This window comes from Pelophylax lessonae (assembly GCF_965119305.1).
Source record: "Pelophylax lessonae genome assembly, chromosome: 5".
Lineage (NCBI taxonomy): Eukaryota > Metazoa > Chordata > Amphibia > Anura > Ranidae > Pelophylax > Pelophylax lessonae.
Window position 1 is genome coordinate 313,678,333 of NC_138772.1, and position 24,864 is coordinate 313,703,196.

The following is a 24,864-nucleotide window of genomic DNA, read 5'->3' on the forward strand; positions in this document are numbered from 1 at the left end:
AGGCGGGCCCCACATCGCACACAATCCCGGAAGTGTGGTGACACGGGTCCCAGGGCGCAGAATGGCGGGTGAGCGTCCTGAGACCCGGAACAAACGGCGATCCCGAATAGGAAGCTGTGGACATATGGACACAACAAGGGGAAACAGTTACAATACCGATGCCGCTGCAACATGGAGCAGGAGGACATGGGTCAGCAATCACAGCGGGGTATGTACGAAATGTATGCAATCCCCTTGAATGTTGTAAACCATCCAGCTTACTGCTGACAAGTGCCCACTCTGAAAACACACACACACTAGTAACCACAGTCATCCTAACGGTTTCATTCTTGACTAATCTGCCCACATAGGCACATTTCAGGGTGCAGAGTTCCTGATGGGTACACCATGATCTTTTTGATCAAGATGAGCAAGGGGTTAATTTTCTTTTTAGGCTGAGAGAGCCAATATTAGAAGCACTGGATGGTCCCGCCCTCTTTCCCCTGAGGGGAGGAGGGAGGGAGGGGGATCGAACTGATGCAATTAGAGCTGTCTCATATATATTTGTGATCTGCATGTGGTAAGACCAGCTCTGAGGAAGGGGGCCAGACCCCCGAAACGCGTTAGCGGTCCTGACTGAAGGACGTGTCCCAGTTCACACATGGTGGATTCTTGTAACATGTTTTTATCTTTACGTCTGTGAGTATGCATTTGGCATTTTTTATTAAACTATTTGCAAATTGACCACGGGTAATGCACTAGGTGTTTGCGCCTCCTCTTTCTTTCTTTTCTATGTACCCGTATTGGAGTTCCCTGCCTGAGGAGAGCAGCATGCCAGTCTTCCCATTCGGAGTGAGCGCTGGGCTGAATTTTTGTACTTTGGTATTGCACTTACACATATAGTGTATACTATCATAAAGATTCCAAGCCTTCTCATTTATACATAGTTACAAAGATAGAAAATGATTTAAGAGATCAAATAACATATTACCAACTGCCATGCTATGAAACCAATCAAAATCTTCCCACTGCTTAAGGGGACTACACACTACAAGAAAATTGGGCGAACGATTGTCCGATTTTCCTCATTGTTTCACAGCAAATCGGAACCGATGAACGAACATTCTTTTTTATGAAAATTCTCGTACAACAAAGACTTTTTTTGTAGTTTATGGTTTCTGATTATGCACAGTCTTTCTTTTCTGAATTTCCTTGTACAAAAATCGTACGAAAATGGTACACATTAAATGAAAATCTTTTGTTTTTTCCTGTACGAGAAAAATTTTGAAGTTTGTCCCTTCGAGAATTTGCGTATGAAAGTTCTGAATCGTCTGTAGAAAGTTGTGTACACATTATACAAAAATCGTACGAAAATTCTTTGGATGAAAATTAGGGATGCACCGATCCGACTTTTTTGGACCCGATACCGATATCTGGCGTTGTGAAATCGCCGATACCGGAACCGATCCGGAGCTACACACAAAGCAAGCGGCTGCAATACAGAGCAAAGCCACTGCTTCATGTGTACGGCTCCTCCATTCACAGGCGGAGTGCATCTGATATCACTCCGCCTGTGAGCCGGATCTATACAGGAAGTAGCGGCTCCCATCCCATACTACTACTGCACCAAGTAAGGGATGGCTGAGGCGTTACCAAGCAAAAACCGGATCGGCCGGTGGATCGGTCAATGTTACCGATCCCCGGATCCATCTAAAATGGCCAGATCGGCGCCGATATCCGATCCGAATATCGGATCGGTGCATCCCTAATGAAAATGTTCGCCCGATTTTCTTATAGTGTGTACGAGCCTTTACTATTCTGTTCTGGGTGAATTTACCAACAAAAAAATTATTAACAACTGGGGTCAAAACTGAACTCTAGGTTATCAGCTACAAAGATGAAATGCATATAAGGGAGACATATTACCTGCAAAAAGATTTGCATTTATGCCCTCTTAACCCTCTATGACTGGGCAGTAAGGCTAGGTTTACATCTGTGCAGGTGATTGCCGCTGTGGGTCCACAGCAGCAAGATGTATGCGGTGCCATTAATCCTAATGGCACCCCTAAGCACTGGAAAGTGCAACACGGCTTTCTGCACTGGCAAAAAATGGTACAGGGACCATTTCCCTACATTTCAGGAGGCTCAGCAGCCCACTCAAATAAAAAGGATGCTGTGCCAGAGCAAAACATGGCCACACAAGTTCTGAACCTAGCCCAAAAGTAGAAATAGCAGGCAGATAAGCTCATCTCTCTTTCACTCTGCTTTCTCCTGCTATTAGCAAGTTTCTTGTTAGCAAATGAGCACTGCAGCACAACCGATTGGTGACTTGGGCTGTTTCTGCCTCTTTCAATCTAAACTCTGCTGTAACAGGGACCGCAAGGGGCAGATACTTCGAGAAATACAGGTGCTTACACTGCTTGCATTAAAATTAGGGCTGAACGATAGTCGATGTGAACATTGATATCGTGCTGCGAGAGTGGGAGATAGTCACATCGCCGGATCATGCGATATTGAAGGTAGAGAAGTCGGGACTCACAGTGGTGGTAGAAGGTAGAAGAATATAGCCCGACATCCGTCCCACATGTTAAGTCTGCCCTGCAGCTAGATCTCCTGACTGAGCGGTGAGCAGCGCGCCATGAGCAGCAGCACAGCAAACCAATCACGCGTGCCTGCATACCTGATTGGTTCGCTGTGCCGCTACTCACGACATGATTGGTTCGCTGTGCTCACGGCGCTCACCACTCGGTCAGAACTAGCTGCAGGGCAGACTGAACATGTGGGACGGATGTCAGGCTGTGTTCTTCTACCTCTAGGTAGGTCTCTCTGCACTGAAGGGGACACGGCATGCTGGTCACTACATTGATGGGGGGCACGCTGGTCACTGCATTGATGGGGGGCACGCTGGTCACTGCATTGATGGGGGGCACGCTGGTCACTGCATTGAATGGGTGCATGCTGTGGTAACTCTGCATTGAATGGTGGCATGCTGTAGTAACTCTGCATTGAATGGGGGCATGCTTTAGTAACTCTGCATTGAATGGGGGCACGTTGTAGTAACTCTGCATTGAATGAGGGCATGCTGTAGTAACTCTGAATTGAATAGGGGCATGCTGCAGTAACTCTGCATTGAATGAAGGCACGCTGTAGTAACTCTGCATTGAATGGGGGCACGCTGTAGTAACTCTGCATTGAATAGGGGCATGCTGCATTAACTCTGCATTGAATGGGGGCACGCTGTAGTAACTCTGCACTACTAAAAATGCACGTCGAAGAGGATCCGCTGCAAAAAAATATCTCAATATATATCGTTGGGAAAAAAAATATCGCAATGTGATTTTTTTTCAATATCGTGCAGCCCTAATTAAAATGATGTATTAATAAATGTGTTAACGATGCATTACAGAACACAGAGCCACATTAATTTATATCTTTAATAGATTTTTAGATTAATAGATTTTTATGATGCAAGGGTAAATCATGGATGCATATACTGTAATATTACAGTTAACAATACTATAAAAAAAATATATATGCTCATAGAAAAAAAGAAGAGTATACAGTTAAATTACTTTAAAATTAAACTGAACCCTGGGAATTCTGACAATCCCCAAACTGAAGTGATGATAAAAGTATACAGGAAACACTTAGGGGATCGGGTTATAAAAAAAATGTGCATAGCACATAACTATTTGTCTAGCAACACTGCATGTACCATCATTCTGTACAAGTAACCAGCTGGTATGAGAATGGGGCAAAATAGAGTGTTCTTGAATGATTTTCTCTTCTGTGTAACAGAGAAAGGTGCTTGACAGTTATACCTCTAAGGGCTTTTTTACACTTCAGTTGCCCTTGAGTTTGACAAGCAGTGAGAAGGTGTTATTTTGCTTCCTCTATGCCTGTTTGAACCCCTAAAAGCCCATGCCACTACACTGCAGTCCAATTCAGTTGAACAGGTCACACTTGATGGGCCAAACTGCCCACTAAGCATAGTGATGATACATTTTTACAATGCAAAACATTGTGAGCATGGCAGATGCCCACCCCTGTCCACTGCCTTTACAGCTTAAAGAGAAGTTCCAGTCAGCTTCTAAAAAACAGACACTTACCAGCCCAGGGATTGAGCACCGCTTTCATCCAGGCGGTTTCTCGCCAGCCTTTGGGTCTCCATCACTGCCATCTTGGATGTGGGACTTCCAGGTATTTAACAAACGGCTTCCCACTGCACATTTACAAGACACTCTGTGCTTTGTGAATGGTCTTGCAGTGTCCTGGGATGTATCTCGGGAGGTTGTGGGCAGAGAGAAAATGGGCTGACCTTCTGCTTTGCTCCCCTAGGTGAGCCTAGCACGGGTCAGAGTACGTATTTGTCAGAAATAGGTACCAGCTCCCAGAAAAAAAAAAATGCAATATATGCAGAGGAGCAGGGGGCGGTTTTACCACTATACGTGATAGTTTATGTTTTTTGGGGTTTTTATTTGAGAGATCACACAAACACTTGTCTATTTATGTAATGGCAGATAAACTAATAATATTAAAAAATAAGAAGAATACCTAACTAAAGATGCCTTTTCGCCATGGAGTCCCGCCCACTTTCAAGTTGTAGCGCAGATAATCAGACCCAGGTGCGCCCTTGTAGAGACTAATTATACCAAGTTTTAGCTGTAGAATATACAGGACTTGCATGTAAGGAAATATTCAACCCTCCTCGCAAGTAGGGTGGAACCGATACAGCTATCAGTGCCGATAGAGTGTTCGCACATGTGAAAATGCTCCGATACCTGAAACTGATAACTTTGCAGTGTGATTTGAGCCCATACAAAATTAATGGGCTCAAATTGCACTGCAAAGAATCGCATGAGGTTTGAACAGGAATTCGGTGCATTTCCTGTCCGAAACATATGCGGTTTCCCCCACCGCTTCTAGGTGAACCCAGGCTTATCATAGTGACTTCAGCCTGGGTTCACACAAGAGCGGTGAGGAAAAGCCCATGCGATTCGGACAGGAATTGCACCATACTCATGTTCAAATCGCATGTGATTTATTTTGTATGGGCTCAAATCACACTACAAAGATACTCGATACCAGCGAGCATTTGACGGAAAGTATCGGTACAACCCTTCTTGCAAGAAATACGACCTTTGAAGGACTTGTTTGGTTCGTAATGATATTCCTTTGGTATGAAGTCAGCTAAGGTAACCAGGCTTTGCAGGCTCTTAGATTATTGTGAGACAACTTTAATAAAGAAACATGAAATTTCCCCATCGGGGGGGGGGGGGGGGGGTAGGATCAGCGTACACTTTAAGGGGGAATGGCTGGGAGGCAGTAAAAATTAATGTTTTTACTGCTCAACAAAAGCAAAAGTAAATGAGGCCTTAAAGGAAACACTGTCAGGTGTAACTTGAAACTTTGTAATAATAAGCAATCCATGCACAATGGCTTAAAAAGTGTTACTAAACCAACAATAGTAAAATCAGTCTGTATGTGCAGTAAAGCATGCTTGTTATAATCGCTGTGGAACCTAAGGGGTTAATACTCTGCATTGTGTAAATGGGCTGTTTCATCCTGTCTTTTCTGATCCTCTCCTACTTACACTGTCCCCAATCTATTTCCTGATAATACAGAGGAAGGGGACAGGCTTCACATGCTCAGTTTGATGTGTATTTTTTGTATTTTTTTTTTTCTTGGGAGGGTGCATGTGATCAGCACAGGGCCAATCAGCACTGTCCAGACAGAGGGTCATGGGTCCTGCAGCCTAATAGGTTAGTAACAATCAGTGCAGAATGAAAACTCCTCCTACAAGTTTTAACCAGACACTCATAGGAGTCACACGACTGCTACAGTCAGGTCCATAAATATTGGGACATTGACACAATTCTAAACTTTTTTGGCTCTATACACCCCCACAATGAGTTTGAAATGAAACAAGATGTGCTTTAACTGCAGACTTTCAGCTTTAATTTGAGGGTATTTACATCCAAATCAGGTGAACGGTGTAGGAATTACAACAGTTTTTATATGTGCCTCCCACTTTTTAAGGGACCAAAAGTTATGGCTGCTCAGCTGTTCTATGGCCAGGTGTGTGTTATTTCCTCATTATCCCATTTACAAGGAGCAGATAAAAGGTCCAGAGTTCATTTCAAGTGTGCTATTTGCATTTGGAATCTGTTGCTGTCAGCTCTCAATATGGGGGATCCAAAGAGCCGTCACTATCAGTGAAGCAATCCATCATTAGGCTGAAAAAACAAAACAAACCCATCAGAGAGATAGCAAAAACATTAGATGTGGCCAAATCAACTGTTTAGAATAGCCTTAAAAAGAAAGAACGCAACGGTGAGCTCAGCAACACCAAAAGACCCAGAAGACCACGGAAAACAACTGTGGTGGATGACCGAAGAATTCTTTCCCTGGTGAAGAAAACACCATTCACAACAGTTGGCCAGCTCAAGAACACTCTCCAGGAGGTAGGTGTATGTGTGTCAAAGTCAACCCATCAAGAGAAGACTTCACCAGAGTGAATACAGAGGGTTCACCACAAGATGTAAACCATTGGTGAGCCTCAAAAACAGGAAGACCAGATTAGAGTTTGCCAAACAACATCGAAAAAAGCCTTCACAGTTCTGGAACAATATCCTATGGACAGATAAGACCAAGATCAACTTGTACCAGAGTGATGGGAAGAGAAGAGTATGGAGAAGGAAAGGAACTGCTCATAATCCAAAGCATACCACCTCATCAGTGAAGCATGGTGGTGGTAGTGTCATGGCGTGGGCATGTATGGCTGCCAATGGAACTGGTTCTCTTGTATTTATTGATGATGTGACTGCTGACAAAAGCAGCAGGATGAATTCTTAAGTGTTTCGGGCAATATTATCTGCTCATATGCAGCCAAATGCTTCAGAACTCATTGGACGGCGCTTCACAGTGCAGATGGACAATGACCCGAAGCATACTGCGAAAGCAACCAAAGAGTTTTTTAAGGGAAAGAAGTGGAATGTTATGCAATGGCCAAGTCAATCACCTGACCTGAATCCGATTCAGCAAGTGAAATGCATGCTCAAAACAAAGCTGAAGGGAAAATGCCCCAAGAACTAGCAGGAACTGAAGACAGTTGCAGTAGAGGCCTGGTAGAGCATCACCAGGGATGAAACCCAGCGTCTGTTCATGTCTATGCATTCCAGACTTCAGGCTGTAATTGACTGCAAAGGATTTGCATCCAAGTATTAAAAAGTGAAAGTTTGATTTATGATTGTTAATCTGTCCCATTACTTTTGGTCCCTTAAAAAGTGGGAGGCACATACACAAACTGTTGTAATTCCTACACCGTTCACCTGATTTGGATGTAAATACCCTCAAATTAAAGCTGAAAGTCTGCAGTTAAAGCACATCTTGTTTGTTTCATTTCAAATCCATTGTGGTGGTGTATAGAGCTAAAAAGATTAGAATTGTGTCGATGTCCCAATATTTATGGACCTGACTGTATATACTGCTGATGAGAAAAGGTATTTAGCAGTTTATATTTACTAAAATAATAGCATTTCCATGTTCTGTGTACTGTGGGAGACCAGATATAGTGAATGCAGGTTCTGGGTTAAGTAACACTTTAACCCTGATAGCAAAAAAAAAAAAAAATGAACAGTGTCGGCAGGAGTTAGACCAAGATAATGACTGATTGTGACATAAAAACAAACAATACCTGTGGGAGGCATCTAAAGCTGAAGATGGCAGACGCACTTTTAGAACTGGAAAGAGCCAGCAGTTTTGGTACTGTAGAAAATATGGATCTTGCATCAGTGCCCCGGGTAACTGAACCATTGGAGCAGCCTTAATATAGAAGTAATTCTGACAGCCTTGGCTTTGAACAAGGCTACGACTGAAGTTCAGATATCATCCTTCGCAAACCTCTTTCCCACCTGCAGGTACTGTTTATTTATTTGTCATGTCAGCCATTATCTTTCTATAATTCCCACAGGCACTGTTCATTCATTTATTGCAACTGGATTGCATGCCAAGTAAAGACACGGGTTAAACCACTGGGAACAAATTGCTTATTATCACAAAGCATCATGTTGCAACCGATAGATCATTCTATAGCGCCATTCTGTTACACAGAAGAGAAAATACCCTAAGAACATTTTATTTTGCCCCATTCTCACAACAGCTGGTTACCTCGCATAGAACAAATGTACATGCAGTTTCTCTGAACATATAGCTATGCAAATAGAAGTTTATAAATAGACGCCTTGGTGAATAAATGAACCCTATTAGTATGCTGCAATTGTTAGTGCTATAGTGACAAATGTATAAAAACAGAGAGCGAGAGAAAAAAAATGATGCTTGCCCACAATAAGTGCTTGATTTCCTTTCAAAGTCAACATTAAATAAATTACAGGGTTATCTTAGAGGGCTACAATGGGCAAAAGTAACACATTTTCCGTCTTAAAAAATAAAATAATTCAAACATATATATCAGTCACACCACTGATTTTCACAACGCAAATCCACAAGTCATATAAAAAATAATAGGCCTAAAAACAATGTACTCCCTATGGGGTTTATTTACTAAAGCTAGAGAGGGCAAAATTAGTCAGAGAACCCAATCAGCTTCTAACCTCAGCTTGTATAATTAAGCTTTAGCAATAAATCCTGGAAACGGATTGGTTTCTCTGCAGAATTGTGACTAATTTTGCCCTCTCTAGCTTTAGTAAATAAACCCCATAGGGAGTACATTGTTTTAAGGCCTATTATTTTTTAAATGAAAATTAGTGGTATAACTATACCAAGTAAAAGCATAAACATTATCTAGTTTTGCAAAGCAGAAAGCAAAACCTGCATATCCACTTGAAGACTAGGCCTATTTTTGTTTACATCTAAAGATCAGTATTTTTTGCTATAAAATTTCTTAGAACACTCAAACATTATACAGTGAGGTCCATAAATATTGGGACATCAACACAATTCTAATATTTTTGGCTCTATACACCCCCACAATGGATTTCAAATGAAACAAACAAGATGTGCTTTAACTGCATACTTTCAGCTTTAATTTGAGAGTATTTACATCCAAATCAGGTGAACAGTGTAGGAATTACAACAGTTTGTATATGTGCCTCCCACTTTTTAAGGGACCCAAAGTAAAAAAAAAAATGACACTGGCTGAGAAGGGGTTAACATTAGGGGCGATCAAAGGGTTAACTGTGTGCTTAGGTGGTGTTTTCTTACTGTGCGGGAGGTGCTTGTACTAGGGGAAGGTATATATAGGTCCCCCTGCTTTGAGGACACACAGGATCCATGCCTCCTGTGATCTGCCTGTTTACATATGCACAATTTTGACAGAAGAATTAGGGAAGAAGAACCGCAGACCCCTAGGAACACTGGACAATACAGGGACGCAAGATTTAGAAGCACAGGGAATAATGGGGAAAGGGCACCCCAGGATTCTAGATTTGCTTCACCTGGCTACAGAACCCCCATACAACAAAGAGGGAGAGCCATGCAGGAACCCAGATTTATCTCACCAGGTTATAGGATTCCCATGTACAATAGGTTTTCCCCTTTGAGGGAGGAAAGAACATATACTCCTAGAAACGATAGAAGAGGAGGCTATAACCAGCACGGAAGGGATTTTTTTCACGTAAACAACTATGGGAGACCTCCAAGACAACAAAACTGGCCGAATCAGTACAGAAGACCAGGAGGGAGAGGCCCTCAAGGACACAACTATCGAGGAGGACTCCCAGATTACATGAACAATCATGGAGGAAGACAAGGACCCAGGAGGGATCGAATATCACCACAGAGAGAAGAAGGAAGGAACTATGCACCTTACCAGCAGAACAACTGGAACCATTGGAACGGATACGGGGCAAGAGGCAACGGGCAAGAGGCAAACGTGGGGGCAGGAAGAAAGCGAAGAAGGGAATTTTAGGTACGGGCATTTTTAACCTCAGCAATATAGTTTTTAGTAAAGAGGAAATGGCAATTTTAGATTTGGGCCTCAAGTTCGCACCTTCTAAGGACATAGACAAATTCGAAACTTACATAGACCTCCAAAAATTTATTCGGAAATTGAATGTCAAAAAATTCTTTCAGATTAAGGGCGAATATCAGAATCCCATATCTACACGTTTTAAACATACGGTTTTAAGGAATAATTCAGTTTTTAATCCCAAAGTACCAAACAACGATTGCATCAAAGCTTTTAAAATAATGGTGGAGGAGGACATTAAGAAATTACAAATCCATGGCAAAGACAGTAAACGGATTTGGAAAGCAATCAGGAACTTAGAAAAGAATAAGGAAGTGGTCATCAGACCAGCAGACAAGGGAGGAGGACTTGTCATTCTGAGTAAAAAAGATTATGAGGAAGAAATGGAGAACCTCCTGAAAGTGCCAGACACATATAAGAAATTAAAAAAGGACCCCAAGACTGAATACATCAGGAAACTTAAAGAATATGTACAGAAAGGTAAAGATATTGGCATTTTAACAGAAAAGGAAGCAAAGTATTTGATACCTGCATCCTCCAGAACACCTGTGATATACCACATTCCTAAAATTCACAAACGTCTAGAAAAACCCCCTGGGAGACCCATAGTTAGTGGGGCGGACTCTTTGTTCTCCCGATTAGGGGAGTATTTAGATAAATTCCTTCAACCATTAGTATCAAAAGGAAAGTCCTATTTAAAGGACAGCACCCAATTGCTTAAAGAAATCAGGAACTTAAACATTGATGAATCTCAGTTCCTGGTTACAATAGATGCTAATTCGTTGTATACCAGCATCAAACAAAAAGATGGGCTTAGTGCAATAAAAAAAGCACTTTATGAGAACAAAAGTTTGAAAAGAACTCAGATACAGTATATACTTGAAGGCCTCAAATTGGCCATGGAAAGCAATTATTTCTGGTATGGGAAATTATTTTATGTACAAACAAAAGGGGTTGCCATGGGGGCAAGATATGCCCCCAGTGTGGCAAATGTTTTTATGAACATGTGGGAGGAGCAACATATTTACAACCAAAATTTACCGGAAATTAAATTTTATAAACGATATATAGATGACATTATAATGATTTGGGAGGGGTCAAGAGAGTCTTTACAAGAATTCCTGGAAGAAATCAATTCCAATCCATATGGACTGACCTTCACTGGACATTGGAATCTGGAGAAGATAGACTATCTTGACCTACAAATTTTTAAAGAAGGGGGCCGTCTGCAAACAAAAACATTTTTTAAGACCACAGATAAGAACGGATATATTCCGAAAACAAGTTGTCACCATCCAAAATGGAAGAACAACATCCCGAAAGGACAGTTTATGAGGATGAGGAGGAATTGTGGAAGACTGGAAGACTATGACCAACAAACACTTATTTTAATGCAAAGATTTGAGGCGAAAGGGTACCAAATGGATCTTTTGGAAAAAAACAGTGAGGAATATGAACAGAGAGACTCTGCTGGAAACTAAAACAAGGGAGAATAAGGGACAATTCGAATGTGCCTTTATTTCAGGCTACCATAGACAATATAAGGAGGTAGAAAGGATATTCAGGAGATACTGGCCAGTGCTGAAAAGTGACAAAACGCTTGCCAAAGTACTCCCAGAAAGACCGAAATTTATCTACCGCAGGGCACCCACCCTGAGAAACCGATTGGTAAAAAATGTGATCGACCCTCCAAAAAATGTTAAACTTTTTCCCGACATGAAGGGGTTCATCAGATGTAGAAAATGTCTGGCCTGTAGGAACAACCCCACCCAACCGAGAAAAATGCTAGAATTCAAATCAAAGGTGAACCACAAAAGACATAAAATCAACAACCTCATCACATGTAACACCACACATGTTACGTATGTCGTGGAATGCACCTGCAATTTACAATATGTAGGACGCACTACCAGACCTCTTCATGTCAGGATTAGAGAGCACATAACCAACATTAAAAATGGCTTTCCGAAACACAGCCTCTCCAGACATTACCTAGAAGTTCATAATAAAAATCCGGAAGGGTTAATCTTCTATGGCATAGATTCGATTCAGGGACACTGGAGAGGCGAAAGCAAAAAGAGAAAAATCTCTCAGAATGAAACCAAGTGGATATATCTGCTCGAATCACTTCAACCCAAAGGACTCAACCTGGATATAGATTTGAATTGTTTTATTTCTAACTTTTAATATTTTAACATTCAGTATATTTATATTTTTATACATTTATATTTTTTAAATACCAGGTTTAGCCTCATGGGCCATCTTGATCTGAACTTCTCTGGTTTCGCCAATTGGATTTATACATTGGAAAGGATCAACATTTTCCCAGACTCTTTAATGGGTTTCTTCCTCCTATCCAATACTCAAATTTTTATTATGGATAATTACTTTCAACGGTATTTTGATACATCCATTGATCTATTCCTCCTCTATCTGCTCCAGGATATAATAATAATTAATTAATTTTTTCCTTACGGGATGGTTTCTCCCAATGGGATGGTCTGTCTTACCCCCTAATTATTTTTATAAGTTACTACACACTCCATATTTTTATAATCGATCGTTTATATTTTAATATTCCACTTATATATATATTTTATTATATACTGCTGGAACCCCCACTTTCCCCAGTTCCCTATCGATTATAGCTCCTCAGTTAATAATTTAACAGCCCGTACCATATATCGGACAAAAGACCTACATCTAACAATATATTAGCCGTCAGGACCATTTAGGAGTCAGTGCTGGTACATTATATAGTACTGTCTTGTTTAGCATGTCCACACAAAAATAGGTATGCTTAATATTCATTTATGTCTGAGGACATTTTTATTTTAATTATTTTTTATCCTTTATTAAGTTATATTAAATTAAATGACATACATTTATCTAATAGATCCCCTCTATTTATACCGCGTAATTGGGTGTAATATTTTATATATACACTTTTATACATTTTGTTTTATACATTTTGTGTTACACATTTTGTTTTATATGTATTGTAACATTATATTATTGGCATCCGGGATGACCCATTATTGTCTTTTGTATGGCCCTATATGTCATACATATACCATTGTATTAATGAGCCTGTCATTTGCCCGAATGTGCATCTTCAACAATATGGTACAGGGACCCGATAAAACCTTTTTCATATCTGGCATTATAATATTTAGTTGGAACAAGGGATTAATTTCTTTCCTTGTCCTTCCTTTTTTCCTGTATTTCTCAGTTTTTGCTTGGTATACATCGCTGCACACTACTTCCTTAAACATTGAGTTAAGATCTGCCGGTCTCCGGAAGCTCAACTATGCAGTCGTATGTATGCAAATCCATGAGTTCTAGGAGATACATTTTCTACCCGGCAACAGCTGATGACTAAGTTTTTTTCTATTGGACGTTCGTTGCGGCCTTCCGATTGGAGCTCGCAACAAGTCCCGTTTACCATACTGTTATAAATAGGCGGAGATGGCGTGATGACGCTACTCCTGAAGACGTCACTCCGACGAAACGTACGTAGAGCGTCATCGCGCCATACCCGCCCAAGTGGAACGCACATCCGGTCCGTGGAACGCACGGCGTCCCGGAAGTGAGCAACCAGCACTGTTTACATGCTGTTTTTCCCTTTATGTTTGTGAGTACCCTTTTCTTTGATTTAATAAAGCCATTTTTAAGTGGTACTACTCTATGTGAGCCTTCTTCCCCCATACATACTCGTGCACCGGTGGACCCCAATTCCAGGAACCTTGATACATAGGACTCGGACAGAACACCGAACCATACAGTGACCCCAACAATCAGGGAAGGGGACCCCAGGATTAAATATCCAAGGCCTGATACCCCTGCAGGGGTGATCAACTCTGGTGAGTGCGGTCCAAAGGGTGCGGGGAGCACTGAATGGTCACTGTTATCCGAGCACCTTCCAAGTTCTCCGTTAGAGCACCTGCACTCAAGTCACTTTTTTCCGTTGTGGGACTATCCTTCTCTTTGCTAAGCCCTCCAGTTACCACGGACTTATTAGTAACTGGATTATGACTGTCATATTTTAGAGTGGTTTTACCAGTTTTTTGTATTATATTATCCCAGGTCTATATATGATGCTATTTATTGTCTAGTCACAAGGTTTTAGGATACTCACAATTCACCCATGTGGTATTAATTTTAGGTTGATCCAATTGAGTATCATCATTTTTATCTATTTATTAGGTTAATATCACTCATTTTTTATACGGTTTATTCACTTGTATCACCTATTTAATCTCATTCATATTTGAAGTTGTTTTAGCACTTATATATACCCCCTATAGGGTTGGATCGCCAATTATTGTTGTACCCACATACACCTTTCACCAGTCACATATATGATGCACGTGACACTTTATTACGTTTTTATTTCACATTGGAGACACATATTTATTCAATTTATTTTCATATTTCACATTGGAGACACATATTTATTTAATTTATCTTTAGCATCGTTGAAAAACATATAGACCATTAGCACATTCTGGCAGCGCCACAAACCTTTTTCTTATTCTTCACTCCTACTATATTTTTAGGAATATAGTGTATAGGTGGGCTGCAGCCAGTATCAAATACCATACCATAGGCTAAAAATTATCCTAAGCGCGGATTCCTTATATTTCAGTACATATGCAGATCGCCATTCTCCCTCTGTACCAAGGGAGCGGGCCAGTGGCGGCGCACGTACGGGCCCCAGACCCAGAAGTATCAGATCACGTACTAGGTATTTGATCTAGCGCAGAGCGCCCACCCTGCCGCAGTATATCTATGGTGGGCGATTCGCAAAGTGGTTACATTTTTTTTTTTATTATTATTTATTTATTTTTACACTGTCTCTTTCCTTTTTTTTTTATCACCTTTATTGCTGTCAGAAGGAATGTGAACATCCCTTGTGACAGGAATAGACATGTGACAAGTACTCTTTACAAAGAGATGTGGGGTCAACACCAAGTTCGGTGTTCTCAAATGCTTTTCATTTTTAAAAACGGCGCCTCTTTCTGCTCGTAAAAGCAATCTACCAGCTAGTTAGCCGCTAAGATTGCTTTTACAAGAGAGTTGACTCTTAAAATACGTATTGGGATGATGTCTGCAGCTGCTCGGTATAAGCACTTGATGTCTAGTGACGTACCAGATACGTGACTGGTCGGCAAGTTGTTATGTAATGGGCAAATATGGCTGTTCCATGTGCATATAACAAAAAATTATTCATAGAAACAAGTATTTAAAAAATTAACAAATATTGTCACGATTATTACACAAAGCTAATCATTTTTACATGTTTATATAAAAAAAAAAAATCAATTGAAAGACTATACATTTCTTTAAAAAAACACACTCATTTTCACAGTTTTGAAGAAGGTAAGTTGAACATTTTGTTAAGCACTAATGTGTTGATCCTACCTGAGATAGGGAGCCCGAGAAATACCATTTTCATCCAACTGAAAAAAAGTGTCAGCTCGCAAGCCATCGGCCACAAATAGCACTAGACGTTTTGCTGGAGATGGCAGCAACGTGTGTTTTGGGGTCATTCCATGGACCAGCGGTGATGTGAAGTAGATGTCAAAAATTGAGCCAAAAAACACCAGGTGGACTAGCAAACCAACAAGAAAAAAAAGAAGCATCCTCTAAAAAAAACACGCACTGCCAAGTCCTAGGAGTAAAGAACAACATGTAAATCTCTAACAAATAGCAGTATTGAAAGAGACTCTGCCAAGTGTCTAAACAATTCAAATGCCTGTTCCATGCAATTGAGGAGGTTGTGTACTCACCTCTGTGCTAATACATGTTGTTTACCTCCCGTCAAGTTCAGTGCCTCTTTGGGACTCCACACTTCAGGGAGTGTCAGATATTGGGGTTGATTTACAAATAGTGGAGAGTGCAAAATCTGGTGCAGCTTTGCATAGAAACCAATCAGCTTCCAGTTTTTTTTTTTTTTGTCCAAGCTTAACCACTTTAGCCCCACAAGATTTGGCTGCTCAATGACCAGGCCATTTTTTTTCAACTTGGCCCTGCGCAATTTTAACTGACAATTGCACAGTCATGCAATGCTGTACCCAAACAAAATTTACGTCTTTTTTTTTTCCCACAAACAGAGCTTTCTTTTGCTGGCATTTGCTCATTGACATTTTCTACTTTGACAGTTAAAAAATATCCAATATATTAAATTTTTGTCATATATTTAGGCAAAAATGTATTTAGCTACATGTCTTTGACAAAAAAATTCTCAATGAGCGTATTTTTATCCACTTTAAGACCGAAAGATTTTACCCCCTTCCTGACCAGGCCATATTTTTTTGCGATTCGGCACTGCGTTACTTTAACTGACAATTGCGCGGTCATGCGACGCTGTACCCAAATTAAGTTTATGTCCTTTTTTTCCCAACAAATAGAGCTTTCTTTTGGTGGTATTTGATCACCTGTGCGATTTTTAATTTTTGAAAAAAAGAGTGACAATTTTGAAAAAAAAAAACAATATTTTTCACATTCTGATATATAAGATTCCCCAAAAAAATGTATAAATCAAAATTTTTTAACATTTTAGGCCGATTTGTTTTCTGCAACATATTTTTGGTAAAAAAAAAAAAAATCGCAATAAGCGTATTTTGATTGGTTTGCGCAAAAGTTATTGCGTTTACTAACTACGGGAAAGATTTGTCATATATTTTTTTACTAATGGCAGCGATCTGCGATTTTTTTTGCGGGACTGATTGGACCCCTAACTGACATTTTTGACACTTTTGGGGGGACCAGTGACATTACTAAAGTAATCCGTGCTAAAAAATATTCACCGTTACTGTAATAATGACACTGGCAGGCAAGGGGTTAACACTGTTGGTGATCAAGGGGTTAAATGTATGCCTCATGCTTACTGACGTATGTGGGGGGTTCTGTGACAGAGACAGAGATCGCAGGTTCAGCTATGCTGAATCCTGTGATCTCTCCCTGTCTGCCACAGAGAAGATCCACCTGCTTTTGTTTACACAAGCGGGCGGATCTTCTCACACTTTCCTCAACGATCGGGGAAGAGAGGTGGTGATCGCCACCTCTCCTCCTTCGGCCCGACTCCCGCTGTGTCTAAACACAGCGGGAGCAAGCCTCCGGCGGCGAGCGTGCGCCACCAAGACAGCTAGGAGTCCAACGACGTACACACAGGACTGCCACTGTGCCGCAGTAGCAGCACAGTGAGCAGTCCTAAAGTGGTTAATAGAACAAGCTGAAGTTAGAAGCTGATTGGTTTCTATGCAGAGCTGCACCAGATTTTGCACTCTCCAGTTTTTGGAAATTAACCCTAATATCTGACACTCCCTGAAGGGCTGACTCCTGAAGAGGATTGTATCCTGTAGAGTTTAGAAGAAACCAGTAATCAGTAGGAGGACACAGGCATCTGACAATACCAGAAGTGTCAAATACCAAAGAGACTGACTGATGCAGCAATGGAAAAGAGGAGATATGGACCACTGGAAAGGTGAGTATACAACCTATTGTACAGCAAAAAACTGGCATTTTAATTTTCTTCGAGACCCTACTACAGCATTACTTTAAGCATACAATTTTATGTACAGAAAAGTCAACTTTCTCCATTTTATTTTTCCATTTGTTCAGGCTTTTCAAATCCCTTATCTTAAAGTTCACAATAGGAAGTGTGATAACTTAACAAGAAAAATTGTGGATAAAAGAAAAATCGTTAAAATACAGTTTTTAGATGTTTGGCAGAAATACTGATACAGCTTATTATGAACACCATCAGATAACTTCAGAATACAGCAGTAGAACATTTTGGACTAAAACGGAGTGGACATGACAGATGCAAACAACGTGCTGTATCCTAGTTGCTTGAAACCTAAATCCATAGAAAAGGCCATCACAGTACTGGCACCTAGTGGCAATTTTAATCACATAAAAATGGCAGTTTTTATACAATCATCTTAGAGAAACATGTTACAAAATGAGCTGAATGTGAAAAGATCATATGATGAAAAAAAAGCATTAGCTGAAAAAACGGAATTTTTGTAAAATCTTACCTGTAAAATTCCTTTCTCTGAGTCCTCCGACAGTCGCCGCCTCTTCATATTCGTCACATATGGGGGTATTAGACTTTGCTCCGAAGGAGTAGCTAGGCAACAGAATATGTTAACAATAAAGCTTTAACATATCCCACCCTCAAGGGGTGGTCCCCTCAGTCAATACCCTCCTACTTCCTGCAACCATATCTCAGTTTTAGTGGAATAGCAGTAGAGTATACATTCAAACCCCAAAAGAGGGGCGGGGGCGGCGACTGTCGGAGGACTCAGAGAAAGGAATTTTACAGGTAAGATTTTACAAAAATTCCGTTTTCTCTTACGTCCTCCGACAGTCGCCGCCTCTTCATATTCGTCACATATGGGGACGTCCCAAAGCAGTGCAAACATGAGGGGTGGGAAACGCATCCGCGCCGAAAGGCAACGCAGTCTCCACATCAAAGAAAGGAACCTTACCAAAGGAAGGAAACCAGCTGGGCAACAGCAAAAATAAGTGCTCAACAGGAGCAACAACCCAGGAAAAGACAAAAAACCAGGGGATACAAAAAACTATCCCAACAGCCAGGAGTCCCCAACAAGGGACCCTACGGAACAGCCGCACTAAGAACCTTGCGGCCAAAGGAAGCATCTGCCGATGCCTGAACATCTACTTTGTAGAATTTTGTGAAAGTGTGCACGGTCGACCAGGTCGCCGCCTTACACACCTGGGCTACAGAAGCCCCATGACGGCAGGCCCAAGACGTACTCAGAGATCTAGTAGAGTGCGCCTTCACAGGCATAGGGGGAACCTTCCCCTGCAAGGCGTAGGCCTGTTCAATGGTCTGCCTGATCCATTTGGCGATGGTAGAGGCCGAAGCCGCCATGCCCTTCCGAGGACCCTCTGGAAGAACAAACAAGGAGTCCGTCTTACGAAAAGACTCAGTCGATTTAAGGTAAACCCTTATCGCCCGAACAACATCCAGAGAGTGCAATCTCACCTCCTTTGGATGTTTAGGCTTCGTGCACAACGAAGGCAAAACAATATCCTCGTTAAGATGGAATTCCGAAACTCGTTTCGGCAGAAAAGAAGGATTAGGTCGCAAGACCACCTTATCCAAATGAACAACCAGGTACGGAGACTTGCAGGACAAAGCCGCCAGTTCCGACACTCTGCGAGCCGAAGTGATCGCCACCAAAAAGGCAACCTTTTTGGACAACATAGACAACGAGATCTCCCTGATCCGTTCAAAAGGAGCACGTTGTAACACAGATAGGACTAGATTCAAGTCCCAAGGGGGCAAAGGATCCCTCCTAGGAGGAACCAGATGCCGCACACCCTGAATAAAGGTGCCAACCAAGGAGTTGGAAGCCACGGGACGTTGAAACAGAACGGCCAGCGCAGACACCTGACCCTTTATCGTAGCCAGCGCCAAACGCTGATCGACACCCGTCTGAAGGAAAGACAGCACACGGGAAACCGAGTACGTGCGGGGTGAAAACCCCCTGGACTCACACCAGGCAAAATAGGCCTTCCAAGTACGGTAATAAACCTTTCCCGAGGAAGACTTCCTCGCGTTGATCAAGGTATGAACGACCTCTGGAGAGAGACCCTTCTCCTTCAGGACCTCGGTCTCAACAGCCAGGCCGTCAAAGCCAGCGACTGTAAAGCAGGATGGTAAATCGGTCCTTGAGACAGTAGATCGTCTCGAAGAGGTAGACGCCAAGGGGCGTCGACCGCCAGATTCACGAGGTCTGCGTACCAGGACCGGCGAGGCCAGTCCGGTGCCACAAGAATCACCGTGCTGCGTTCCGAGTGTAACCTGCGAAGGAACCTGGACAGCAACTGAATCGGTGGAAACGCGTACATCAGCCTGTACTGATGCCACGGGGCCACTAACGCGTCCGACGCGTCTGCCCGAGGGTCGCGCGTCCTTGCCACGAACCTCTTCACCTTGTAGTTGAGGCGAGACGCGAACAGGTCCACATCTGGAAGACCCCACTTCGCGCACAACATCTGGAAGACAGCCGAGTGGAGAGACCATTCCCCCTGATCCAGGGTCTGGCGACTCAGATAGTCCGCCTGCCAGTTCTCCACTCCCGGAATGTGAACCGCCGTTATCGCCGGGACATGAGTCTCGGCCCAAGACAGAATGTCGGCTACTTCTCGAGCCGCTCGGGCACTCCTGGTGCCCCCTTGGTGGTTGATGTAGGCCACCGCCGTGGCATTGTCCGTCTGTACCCGAACCGGGCAGCCCTGCAGCCGGTCCGTCCAGCGATGAAGACAGAGCCTTATCGCACGCAATTCCAGAATGTTGATCGGGAGGGAAGACTCCCCCTCCGACCAGGTCCCCTGGGCGGACAGAACGCCCAGAACACCACCCCAGCCCGACAGGCTGGCATCCGTGGTGATTATCGTCCACGAGATCGGACGAAACGACTTGCCCCCGGACACCAACGGGGACTGGAGCCACCACAGAAGGTTTTCCCTGGTGCGATGACTCAACGAGATCTGAAGATCCAGAGATTGAGGTCGCCCGTCCCACTTGGACAGGATCTCCGCCTGGAGACCCCGCGTGTGAAACTGCGCGAAAGGAATCGCCTCGAAGGCCGAGACCATCAACCCCAGACATCTCATACACGTCCGCAGAGACGAGTGCGGAACGTCCCTGAGGGACCTGACTTCCTCCTGAAGAGTCCTGAGTTTGTCTTCCGGCAGGAAGACCTTCGCCTGCACCGAGTCCAGTATCATTCCCAGATAGGGAAGACGAACCGACGGACTCAGTGTCGACTTTGGAACATTTATCGTCCAACCGAACTCCTGCAGAGTTTGCATTGTGACAGACAGGTCCTTCTCCAGACCCTGACTGGTCGCAGACCGAATCAGAATGTCGTCCAGATACCCCAGGACAGAAATGCCCTGGGCCCTCAATAATGCCAGAACCGGTGCAAGCACCTTGGTGAAGACCCGCGGAGCCGAGGCGAGCCCAAAGGGCAACGCCACGAACTGGTAGTGATCCTCCGCAATGGCAAATCGAAGGTATCTCTGATGACCCTCGAATATGGGGATGTGAAGGTACGCATCCTTCAAATCGATGGAGGCCATGAATTCCCCCGGAACCAGGGCAGCCACCACCGAGCGCAGGGATTCCATGCGGAACTTGCGAACCCGCACAGAGCGGTTCAGAGCTTTCAAGTCCAGAATCGGACGAACCTTGCCCTCCTTCCTGGGCACGGTGAACAGATTTGAATAAAACCCCCGAAATCTGTCCCGATGAGGCACCGGAACCACCACTCCCTGAGCCCTCAGGTCCCGCACCGCCAGGTGCAGATCCCGCAGGCGCTCTGGAGACAGTTGTAGATTTGAGGGAAAAAATCTGCTCTCCGGCCGAGAGAGAAACTCGATCTTGTAACCAGATCGAACGATTTCCAGAACCCATCTGTCCCGCACACGGGCCAACCAGGGCTGAAGAAAACCGAGCAAGCGTCCCCCCACCCCAAAACTGGGTGAGGGCGCCCCTTCAGGCCGAACTGTTATGGGCCGCAGGTCCGGATTGGCCGGACTTCTGTTTCCCAGACCAGGGCTTCTTCTGAGAGCCTTGGCCCTTGAACGGTTTGCCCTTGTAGTGCGGCCGAAAGGCACGAAAGGACCCCTGAGGGGGCCGAAAATTAGCATGCTTCTTCCCAGAAGCCCCCTTAGCCTTGGGGAAATGGGGCAAGAGAGTGCTCTTACCCCCGGTAATCCCCTTAATCAACACATCCAGGGACTCCCCAAAAAGGCGAGACCCATCATAAGGCAGATTGGCTAAGGTTTTACGTGAAGATTGGTCCACCGACCAACATTTCAACCAAACCAGGCGGCGAGACAACACCGCCACGCTGTGCACACGTGCAGCCAACGGAATCAGGTCCAGGTCCGCATCACACAGATACATGACACCCTGGTGGATCTGATCCACCATATCCAGGGTCGCCGCCGAGGCCGAATCGGCCACTAGGACGCGCCTAAGCATCTGCGTCCAACTTGCGATCGCCTGGGCCGCCATGAGAGAAGCAAACAGAGCCTTAAGCATAGAACCCGTAACAGAATAAGTATGACGGGCAAGAGACTCCAGTCTCCTATCCGTGGCATCACGGAAAACAGGGGATCCCTCTGCAGGGATCGCAGTGGCTTTGTTCAAAACCGCAATAGCATGATCCACTGGCGGAGGCACACACCACCGTTCATCAGTGGCAGGCGAGAAAGGATAACGCAGCTTAAATTTACTTGGTACCGCAAAAGGCTTGCGCAAATCGCGCCATTGGTCCTTAACAGCGCGCTGAAAATCAGCATTGCAGGGAAAGACCTGCGGCGTCCTGCGTTTTCTCTGCGTCCCATAAGCCGCCAAGGCAGCTGGGGGACACACCTCGTCCTGCAAACGTAGCGTCTGCTTAATGGAAGCAATCAACTCATCCATGATTGCAAGCTCTTCAGGCGAGCCAGGGGGAGAATTATCAACCCCCTCAACTTCAGCCTCTACCTCAGACCCCACTAGATCAAGAGAGGAGCGGGACCCCGATAGGGGGGTCCCTGCCAGAACAGCCCCATCACCTTCACCCTCAGAATCAGAGGACAGAGTAACTCTGGGCCGCTTAGTAGATTGAGCAGCCACCAGCATTTGCACCTGTGCAGCAAGGCCAGCCACAATAGTGGCTAAATCCCCCCCTGGGGGGGAAACAGCGGTCCCCTGGCTTTCCACCAATACTGTGGGAAACTTGCCCTCCTGAGAATCCATTGCCCCTGTATGCCAGACAACCAAGGGTTAACTGCCCCCTTTCAGCAAGCGCGGCAAGCGCAGCCCACCGCAACACACTCAGGCACAATGAGACCCCCACAGGGAATATACCGACTGAATACAGGCAATGGAACACAGGAATAGAAGGATAAAACCTGAGGAGACTCCGCTGCTGCTGCTGCCTCGATCGGTGCTTCCAGGAGAGAGGAAGTGATGCTGCCAGGGCGCTCTATGTAAGCCTATGGAGGCTACAAGAAAATGGCCGCCGTGCATGTAAACCATGCGGCCGGAGCGGGCGCCGGTAAAATGGCGTCGTTTGGCGCCGAAATCGCCGCTCCACAGTGCATAAAAACACACACAATTTTATCCCATTATATGGATACATGGTAGATCGCCTCAGCGATCGCTGTATATGCCCCAACATGCCATTAAAACATGCCCCACAGCACACAGCTCTTCACACTGCCCAGCCTGACATACTCAGTGTCATACAGCTCCCCCCCCCCCCTTGCAGCCCACAGCATGCAGCCGAGAGATAGGGAGACAAGCAGTGTGATTAAAGGCAGGTTACACAGTCCCAGACTGAGACCCCCCCCAGACAGACAGGTCCCCACATAGATACACTTACCTCACATGGCGTGGGGAACCCGCACAGGCGAACAAGCCGCTGCACATGAGGCAGGGAGAGTCGCAATTCAAGACGCACACAATGGCGGTTAAGAAACCGCACAGCGTCCGGTGAGGTAGCCACCTCACCAATCATCCCTGCACCAAACAGGGATGGGTCGTTCACTGTGCCAGGATCGTTACCTGGCTGAACGCTCGATGGCAGACTGGGAAGCCACTGACCCACGACCTGCGATCAGGGGGATCAGCCCGAGACCCAGTCCGCATGATCCTCTTCATCCGAAGAACTAACTAATGCTGACAAAAATAACAGCTAAGTAAAGGTAGAGAGAAAACTCAAACAAAATATTAAAAAGAAGAAAGAGTCTGGGACAAAAAGTCCCAGCACAGAGAGAGCCAGCCACTCCTGACAAGCTAGACATTAAAACTGAGATATGGTTGCAGGAAGTAGGAGGGTATTGACTGAGGGGACCACCCCTTGAGGGTGGGATATGTTAAAGCTTTATTGTTAACATATTCTGTTGCCTAGCTACTCCTTCGGAGCAAAGTCTAATACCCCCATATGTGACGAATATGAAGAGGCGGCGACTGTCGGAGGACGTAAGAGAAAACTGCATTTGAAAAATGAACAGATCCAGAGATACATGCAGATGAAATTATGTGCAAATCTTAACTTTGTGGAAGAGCTGCTGTAGCCACCAAGTTCATTATTGTATAGTAAAAATATATAAAAAGTAACCAACATAAGGCAATTTAAGAATGATAAAAAAAAAATGCAGCTGAAGTTGACATAATTATCCACTTTTCCTGCAAAATCAGGCTTGGCTTACTTGTCAAATTAGATTACAGAGAACAAACATTAACAGCCACAAAGAGGCACTGATGAGCACCGACAGGACAATCACACAGACACAGGATTAAAAAAAAAAGCAGGAGTCAATACAAAACACTCTTCTTTAATTAAAAATGAGTTAAAATAAAGATGGAATTTTATTTCAGATGAGGTTATGAAAGTGTCTGCAGAAGAACTGCATGCTCCCCACAGCCAACATACACACGATCCTGTGCAAAGCAAACAGCACTTTCTTCATACACTTTCATATGCAGGGACTACTATATTCAAACCCATTATCACAAATCACGCAAGAAATTAAAAAAACTAAAGTTGATTACCAATTTTAATGTCCCTTGAAATAGTTAGTTTAGGCCATGCTAACCCAAACAAACTATTTACTTTACAGGTATAGTCTCAGCTACATACAGTATACAGCACCGTGTTTGGGCAGTGTGATCGAGACTCCCATCTCACTCCTGGAACAAAATTGAGTCAGACTGAGCACTGCTCAGCCATTCACTGGAAGCTTTGTATTCTATGAAAGAATACAAAGCTTCCTCTGACTGGCCGAGTCAGAAATTATGGCATCATTCACAGCCTCTCTGCCCCAGTAATCAGAGGAAGCTTTGTATTCATTCATAG

General features: G+C 43.9%; 1 protein-coding gene across 1 annotated transcript in view; it reads right to left on the reverse strand.

Annotated features, from left to right (window-relative positions):
• Nucleotides 1-24,864, reverse strand: part of PIGN (phosphatidylinositol glycan anchor biosynthesis class N) — a 710,925-nt gene that overhangs the window by 657,712 nt on the left and 28,349 nt on the right. Inside the window, exon 2 of the mRNA XM_082259251.1 lies at nt 15,392-15,615. Coding sequence (XP_082115377.1) covers nt 15,392-15,615 — 224 coding nt within the window. The remainder of the gene's footprint in view (nt 1-15,391; nt 15,616-24,864) is intronic.